Source organism: Pimephales promelas, chromosome 14 (assembly GCF_988280905.1).
Source record: "Pimephales promelas chromosome 14, fPimPro1.hap1.1, whole genome shotgun sequence".
Lineage (NCBI taxonomy): Eukaryota > Metazoa > Chordata > Actinopteri > Cypriniformes > Leuciscidae > Pimephales > Pimephales promelas.
The window spans coordinates 22,567,469-22,576,835 of NC_142782.1; the positions used below are offsets into that span (position 1 = coordinate 22,567,469).

Sequence of the window (9,367 nt, forward strand, 5' to 3'; positions counted from 1 at the left end):
CAAAATCCCACTGACATTAAATATTTAAAGGGGACTGCATGAATACACAGTAAAAAAAATGTTGGGTTATTTTTTAACCCATCCATTGCATTGGGTTACACATATTGGGTCACTATGTTGGGTTATTTTTCCTAAAAATGGTCATTTCTAGTAATAACCCGGCTGTTGGTTTAAATACATAGGCTATGTTGTATGTGTGCATTTTGAATTTATGTAGGCTACACAATTATGTATATTTACATTAAATGCTATGACTCCCCAATATTAGTTTGTAAGTAAACAATTATTTGTTATTATTTAAAAAAAAACTGTGTGTTTTGTTAATTAACAAGTCAAAAATAAATAGTTAACTTAAAGGAGTAGTTCACTTTAAAAAAAAAAAAAAAAAACATTTGCTGATAATTTACTCACCCCCATGTCATCCAAGATGTCCATGTCATTCTTTCTTCAGTCGAAAAGAAATTAAGGTTTTTGATGAAAACATTCCAGGATTTTTCTCCATATAATGGACTTCAGTGCATGGGAACCAAAAGGTTAAAGGTCCAAAAGACAAGGTGCAAACGGCAAACTGTTCAAAGGGCTTTAAACGATTCCAGACGACGAATAAGGGTCTTATCAAGCGAAACGATCGCTCATTTAAAAAAAATAATAACAAAGTTTACGTTTTATGAGCTCAAATGGTCACCTTGCTCTGTTCTGTGATGCGCGTTTTCGTGACTCTCCTGTTCAAACTCGTTTATCAAAATGAACAAAAATGAACAAAATACCACCCTTTAGTCAGAGTACTCGTCGGGTTATTTTTAACCCTACTTTATTAAGTGAGTAATTACTCACTCAAGCCTCAATTTTTTTTTCTTTTAATTAAATTTGCTATATTTGCCTTGTTACTTTTTTTTAACCCAGTGTACTTTTCTCTCCTCTATTTCATCAAAACAACAGTCAGCGCTAATGTCATTACAAGGGAAAATCTGAGACCTTGTGTCTTTACTGCCATGTACTGCAATCTCTTAAAACAGCTACCACCAAAATAGCAACCACCGAGGTTGGTTATATGGACATTAAGTTTGCTGTTGTATGCTGAGGCCACAACCTCTGCTTATGGCAAAACACAGCATTGCACTGACACGGGAGTTTACCCATAAACAGTACACATTGACAGTGAGACGAGTCTTGTCTGCATCACAAGAACGACAAGGAAACAAAACAGCTTCTTTTAATTTCATTCTGTGGCAGAATTTGAAATGTATCTCAGACAAACTTCATGTTACAAACTTGATGATACAAAAAAGGCTTTCAAACTTTTTAATTCCTTAATTATAAAATAATTGTGGTGGTACCATGGTACTGTACAGAGACTGTACATGGTCAAGGTACTTCAAATAACATGCTACATGTCCAAAACATTTTGTGTACCATGTCCAAAAAACATTTTTAATGATTAAAACATTATGGATAGGTACATTAAAAATGTGATGAAATAAAACAAAGAAGGTATGTATATTACACTTTATCTTCTCTCAAACTCTCTTTCATTCTGTTTTTGAGCCAGCTGAGATCACTGAGTCTCTGGCTGGACTTTCTTATGGTCAATGTAGTGAGGAGAGAGATGAAGTGCCAATATCTTTCAGAACCCATCTGATCTGAAACCTGCTAGTGAGTGAAATACTTTGGGTGTATTACAATCTTCATCACGTCTAAAAAAATAAAAATAAAAGCAATGTTTCTATCATATGGGAGTGGGTGGAGAAGTACAAAATCTCAAAGGACATCTGTAGTGGCACATGTTTGCAGCTCACCCGATTGTTAACCTTTTGTCAGAGACTATCTGATTGGCCCCCGCCATTTTGTGGATCAGGTGCCTCACCAAGCCCCAGGCCCCAGGGTGGAAGCCGCCATCTTCATGTCACAAGGTGTGGAAAATGTGACTGAATAAACCAAGGCAGTTTTTACTCCCTGTAAACACTTTTTTTTTTAACCCGAGATTGTATCTCAACGCCTGATTAGTGAGTCTTGACATATGAATGTGATTCTTGATGAACTCTCAGAATAACATTTCCAATTTTTTTAGAGTTGTTCATTTATGTGCCCTTTATTGTTCAAATGACAAGAATAGACATTTATATGTGTTCTCTTTTTTCGATTTGTCGGAATAGTACTGTTACAAATTTTGGGGTCAGTAATTTTTTTTTTGAAAGAAATGAATAGTTTTATTCAGCAAGGACACATTAAATTGATAAAAAAGTGACAGTATAGACATTAATGTTACAAAAGCATCAATTAAATGGTTATTTTGAACTTTCGATTCAACAAGTAGTCCCAAAAACAATATCATGGTTTCCACAAAAATATGAGAGAGAACTGTTTTCAACATTGATATTTATAAGAAATGTTTCTTGAGTACCAAATCAAAAATGTAATTGTAATTGAAATATTATTTCACAATATTTCTTTTTTATATTAAAATCGAATTAAAAAAAAATAATAATAAGTAAGCTTTGGTGAGTAAGAGATTTCTTTCAAAAACATTTTTTTTTTTTAAATCATACCATCCCCAAACTTTTCAATGTTTTTTTTTTATTCATTTTTGAGGAAAGAAACATTTTTTTTTTTAAAAAAATATGACATTGCGGACGGCCATAACTTTATGGCAACTTAAGAATTAATCTACCCACCACACAAACAACCTTGGTTCAATATTAGTGCATGCTCCAAATTTTGTTGTTACAATTCTGAATTAACCAATTTTTTCTTATTTGTTGTCTGAATTAACATTAGGAGCCTTAAAAAATTGTAACATCAGCCACTTGTGGTTCATACCACTTTTTGAATATAGATTCCACATCACAATGTTGCTTCCATGTTAGATTGTCTAGACAACTGTTGATGAATCTATGTAAATAAGTTTCCGTCTAGCGGTAATGTGCTGGAATGAGGTCATTTTATCAGTCCAACATCTCTCCTGAAAAGAAAAAAGATGCTTTAAATATGACAGAAATCTACCAACCAAAAATTTCAAACAAGCTATGTACAAATTCTTGGACAGAGTATAAAAAGATCCAATGGTAAACCATAGCAACATTTACATCTGAAAACATCAACCTTGCAGTTCGGTTTTAGTCTTGATACAATTGTCTGATATATTAAGATCATTCATGTGTTGCTGCTCTATGAATTCCGAAGTCTCCTCCATGATCTGGCCAGGAATGTGGAAGTCGACAGACGGCCTGTGGAGCTCGGTCGAGAGAGGATTGTCCTCTTCCTGTTGAGGGATGGACATGCTTTGGGAATTCCTTGGCCGCATATTGCAACCTGTGCCCTGAAGAAACTGGAGAAAGTTCTCCTCGATAGAAGCCTCTCGACTGGGCAGCTGCTCCTCCTCACCGGGACGCCCCCACTTGAAAACGTAGGCCAGGTTTCTAGCCAGCTCTTCCCTGATCTGTCGATTCAGACAGCCGTAGAAAAAAGGGTTGGAGGTGAAGCAGAAGTACCCAATCCAGGTGAACACGTCCTCCAGTTGGGCCATGTGTGCGAGGGATTCGAGAGAGGACGGCATGACGGCGCAGTACAGGAGGAAGGAGAAATAAGGCAGCCAGCACCCAAGAAACTGACCTCCTACAGCGACTAGGACCACCGCAGCCTTGCCCCCACTGAAAGTCCTGTGAGGGGTGGTTCGAGCACCACTGAGGCTGGCCGCCATGCTCGAGCGGCTGCTCAGAGATTCGGAGCGTGGCCGAGGAGTCTCCATCCACGTGGGGACTGGGCCTTGCTGCATGGCGGCCACCCTGGCCACCTTAAACATGTTGCAGTACACCACAAAGATGATAAGCACTGGACACAGGAAGTACATGAGCGTAAAAAGGACCATGAACACTAGTCGTTGGGGGCCTCCATCCATCCAGTGGAGCGAACAGCTCTTTGGTTCAGCAATTCTTCCCACAACTTTCCCCAGCGTCAGTCCCGTCTCGTCACTGTCAAGCGCCCAGCCGAGTAAAGGGAAAGCGGACATGAGGATGGCTTTAATCCATATTCCAATCAATACCGAAACCACCAGGCCCATGGTCATTTTCACCTCGTAGCGCATGGGATGAACGACGTAATAGTATCTCTCGACATTGATGGCTGAGATAGTGAGGATAGCAGCACTGATCAGTCCCACGCTCAGACACAGGTAACCCTGACACAGAGCCTTGTTGAAAAAGCCCTGACCTGACAGCATTCCCAGAGGCATCAACACCAGGGCCGCGATGAGATCCACCAGGCAGAGATGGAAGACAAACACGAATTTGCGTAGTCGCGGCGTCCTGGCAATGACGGTGATGACGGCTAAGTTGCCCACTATAGCCAGTATGTCCATTAGGAGCATGGTGCACAGGGCGAGCGTCTGGAGGACGTGTCCATCTCTGGGCACACTCAGTCCTGAGACGTTAGGCTGAGTTGCGTTCGGACGCCAAGAGGTGGCGTGGGTGATGTTCCACGGTGCGTTGTAGGTGGTTGTATGCTCCATGAGAGGATGGAATAAGGATTGTGGGCGGAGGTGATTTTCATGGGACTATCACCCATCATCCCCTGCTGAAGAGTGGGATCCAGCAGTACCGTTCAATAACTCTGGCTGCGAGGAATTCTGCTTCCGAGGTTCTGTCTGCGTTACGGCATGCTGGTAGAGGTCAGACTCAGGGGCAGATTAGTGTCGCAACGTCCAGTTTCATCTTCAAATATTCACCTCTTAAGTCCCTGGAGCTCCATCGTGCTTAATATCCAACAAATCTAAATGAGACATGATGGAACTGTGGAAAGAGACAATCAAATTAGCAAGCAACTTTTGAGGAATAAGCCAACTTGATATGCATTCTTCAAATCCTAATATTGTCACTACAACATAACAAATCATATTTAACCAGAGTTTGAGGTTAGAATTGAATGTGGCAAGATAAAAAGGTATGTGTACAGTGAAATAATGGCAAGAAAGTGTGTCTTTCTATAGAGCTGCAAAAAGTGAACACAATCCAATTCACAAACAACAACACATATGAACTCTTTTGATTCAGTGAATCAAAAAAACATTCAGAACAACTAGTGTAGTTCTATTTACAAACAAATGACTCTTAAAGTGCCGGTCCTTTTAATGAATCATTTAAAAAGAATAACAAATTGCGGTTACTGTTTTAAAAATAAGTTACCATAGCAAGTTATGTCTATTATATCCAATATTGTAACTGAAATATGGCCAAATGATTCAGAATCAAATCAAACTGAATCAAATTCAAAACTGAACCAAGAGCTTGTGAATCAGAATCAGTTCAGGAATGAAATGTTTGTATATACCCCACACTAAATGTACTTAATGTCTGATTCACACAAACATATGCATAAATCACACCCTTTCAATTTATTTAAACTGTTTGCAATCATGTGTTCAGTGTTTATGGTCATAACCTCACCTTGCACACTACCTCACATGCATCATTTCTCAACTTTACGATATCATGTTTTACGGTAAAAACACTGGACCAGCTTTGTTTTTCCACAGCATAAATCCATTCAGTTTTTCCCTGAGGGCACAGACCCTCCCTTGTGACACAATGTGGTCAGTGTTTTGACAAGAGCTTTAAAAGAATATCTAATTCAGTTATAAATTGTTGTTTTAGGACATCTGCATAGAGACTTTGTTTTCTGACCAAGGCTTAGGACCACAATGATCTCATGGTTAACTGATTGTAAGTAGTTAAGGGAAGAGGCTATTCTGTACCTGGAAGGTATTGCAACTGTGGTTTGGCCAGAAAAAAAGCAGTTAGAGCTACAGTTGCATGATTATTCACATGACCATGATGACCTTGATTGTGATGATTATAGAGATAACGTTTTAGCCTTCTCTTCTTCTTTAATTTAGCAAGAAAAATACTAATACTCAAAACAGCAGAGTGTTTAGAGTTAAAAAGATCAGTTCACCTGGAATTAAAATTGTCATCATTCACTCACCAAACCTTGGTGTTCCAAACCTGTATGACTTTCTTTTCTTCTAACTGTTGAAGATAGTTTAGTAAGACAGTAACTGTGTTTGTCTACATTATTGACTTTCATAGTATAGATAAAAAAAAATTACTAAGACATTTTCCAAAATGTCGTCTTTGAGTTCCAAAGAAGAGTTTCTTTTTAGCCATACAGGTTTTGAGGGTGTGTAAATAACGCCAACTAATTCATTTTTGGATGAACTCTTTAAGTGAAAACAACACTAATCCACAGACTGTCATCCACAGACTAACTACTAAAAAAACACAACAAATGCCATAAAAATATAGAAAAGCACCTCCATAAATATATACACCTGAGATGAAGCGACACAATCGTGATTGGTGATAACTTCCTGTGATTAAACCTGTGATGTTTACATAACTAGGCCAGAATCATTCGTATACTCTTAGGCAGGATTTCTTTTGTACTAGGCAATCCACAACTTTTAAAATATGGGACGATTTTACCTTAAAGTGTGTAGTTTGTTGATAAAACACTTCTCTCTTTCACAGTTAAATGTGCAGAAACAATGAAAAAATGTAAACATTGTGTGTCTCTCTTTCACAACATGGACTACATTTATGAACACCAGATTTTTGAGTAGTTGAGCTATTGTCTTCCTTTGTCTGATCAAGAATACTGATCTTGACACAAAGCAATTAACACACGAAACATAATTTCTGTCTTCTGAGCAAGTGCACAATGCTAAGACTATAATTGTAGTTACATTAAAGGAGTAGTTCACTTTAAAAAAAAAAAAACTTTTGCTGATAATTTACTCACCCCCATGTCATCCAAGAAGTCCATGTCATTCTCTCTTCAGTCGAAAAGAAATTAAGGTTTTTGATGAAAACATTCCAGGATTTTTCTCCATATAATGCACTTTACTGGTAACCAAACTGTTCAAAGGGCTTGAAACGATTCCAGACGATGAATAAGGGTCTTAAAAAAAAGTTTAAGTTTTATAGACCATTTTGCAAGATGTAAACAACACTGGTCCAGAAACACTTCCTGTTTCAGTTTGTAACTGTTTTCTTTATTTCACATGTAAAGAAAACATCGAAGATGTTTGTTTAACTTTCTGATTCGGTTTTATATGTTCTGTTGGTTGTATTTATCCCAGCTTTTATGTAGTGTTAAAAACTGAAACAGGAAGTGCTTCTGGACCAGTGTTGTTTACATCTTGCAAAATGACTATAAGCTCAAAATGCTCACCTTGCTCTGTTCTGTGATGCGCGTTCGTGACTCTCCTGTTCGAACTCATTCATCAAAATGAACAAATCTTTTTCCGTGTCAATTCGTTCATTTCGTTCATTGAATGAACCAAATGACATGAAAAAAGATTTGTTCATTTTCATGAACGAGTTCGAATAGGAGAGTCACAAACGTGCATCACAGAACAGAGCAAGGCAACAATTTGAGCTTATAAAACTTAAACTTTGTTATTTTTTTTTTTTAAATGAGCGATAGTTTCACTTGATAAGACCCGTATTCATCGTCTGGAATCGTTTAAAGTCCTTTGAACAGTTTGCAATTTGCACTGAAACTGTCTTTTGGACCTTGAACCGTTTGGTTCCCATTGAAGTCCATTATATGGAGAAAAATCCTGGAAAGTTTTCATCAAAAAACATTTTTTTTTTTTTTTTGACTGAAGAAAGAAAGACATGGATATCTTGGATGACATGAGGGTGAGTAAATTATCAGCAAAAGTTTTTTTAAAAGTGAACTACTCCTTTAACATGTTTACACTACTATTCAAAATGTTGGGATCTGTAAGATTTTTTAATGTTTTTGAAAGAAGTCTTGTATACTCACCAAGGCTGCAATTATTTGATCCAAAACTGAAAAAAACAACTATTTTGAAATATTATTACAATTTAAAATATTTTGTTTCTATTTTAAAACTTAATTTACTGTATTACTGTAATGGCAAACTTTATAATATATAAAGTTATAAATATTTTGTAACATCATACATGTCTTTACTGTCCCTTTTGATCAATTTAATTCATCTTTGCTGAACAAAAGTAAAATAAAAACACTAAAATAAACTACACTTTTAAGGTGAATCCCTTTTGCCGTTTTGTTAGCAGTAGTGGTGCACACTTCACCTTTAAAGAGCCATTTCTAAATATGCCCCTTAAAAAAGTCACTCTCATTGGTATAGCTAGTCATATTTGAATCATAAAAGTAGCTGATTTAGATGTCACAACCATATTTTTAGATTATCTGACAAGCTTTGCCTTTATTATACGCTCACTATAGCTCCATAATAAGCAGTACAGAGAGTCAAGATCTGTTATCTAGAAACCTAAACATACATTGCCCATGTCATGGCATACTCTAAATAATCAACATGAAAATTACTTTTCTATGAGGTTATCATCAGTCAGTGATGCTAATGCCCATGCACATGATGAGAAACATAAACACACAGTTCAGTGTTTAGTTATATTCATACATTTGAAGGGTTGTGGTTGAGTAAAGGATTTTAAAAAAGGCAGTGTGGGTCACAAAGCCCTAAAGCACCTACGCTTTCTATAGGAAAGGATCGAGATTAGCGTACTTAAATGCATGAACTGCAGGGCCGAGATGAAGCTGTAGGAACGGCAAAGGCATTTTAAAATGGTCGACTTTCTGTGAACCCTCCTGCACTTTGTGAGACAAGAATCAGCTAGCAACTAACAATCTCAAGGACTGCCAACTGAGAAACATATGACCCCGTAATATGCACATGACTCAGTACTTACTGCGATGAAAACTAGCTCTGTTGTTCAGAAACCTTGTGTTTTCCCCCTCCCTTCTTCTTCTTTCCCCCTCAGGGTGACCAATGCTGGTCCTTTACAACTTATAAACATGATGTTTGTTGTCTTAGCCTAAATAATCCACTATAACACCCATGAGTGCAGAGTTTATTGTCTGCTACCAAACAGTTCCCATAATCCCCCGAGGTGAGCTGATTCAGTGCTACATTACACACATGTCATGTATGTCAATACCATCATTCAAGGCCACCGCTGGTTTAGATTCCTAAGAAAGGAAGCAAACATGAATACAAGCCTGGTGATGGAGCCTAAAGCCAACAAAGCAAGAACTGAGAAAAGTCTGCAAGACTGACATCTTAAAAATCATTTCCAACTTGCCCGTCCGGAAATACTACAACACATGCATGTCACCCACGATGCACAAGTTTATACAGGCGTCGGTGTGGGGGTGCAGAGCTAAAGGAACCGTGGCTCCATATGATGTAGATGAGGAGAACGTACCTGTAGTGGAGAGGTCCAGCAGCAAGGATCTCCTCTTCAGCTTCCAGGGTTAGTGTCGCACGACAGTGAGAGAGAGATAAAAAGAGGGGGAG

General features: G+C 37.8%; 1 protein-coding gene across 1 annotated transcript; it reads right to left on the minus strand.

The window, feature by feature from the left end:
- Positions 1-2,965: 2,965 nt before the first annotated feature.
- gpr61 (G protein-coupled receptor 61) lies at positions 2,966-9,367 on the minus strand. Its single transcript, XM_039657881.2, has 2 exons — positions 9,276-9,367; positions 2,966-4,784 (listed from the first exon to the last, which is right to left on the minus strand). Exon 2 carries the CDS (start codon positions 4,502-4,504, stop codon positions 3,095-3,097), a length of 1,410 nt encoding a protein of 469 aa, XP_039513815.1. The 5' UTR covers positions 4,505-4,784; positions 9,276-9,367; the 3' UTR covers positions 2,966-3,094.

Coding starts and splice junctions, on each gene's coding strand:
- gpr61 (XM_039657881.2), bottom strand. CDS start 4,504: ATGGAGCATACAACCACCTACAACGCACCGTGGAACATCACCCACGCC.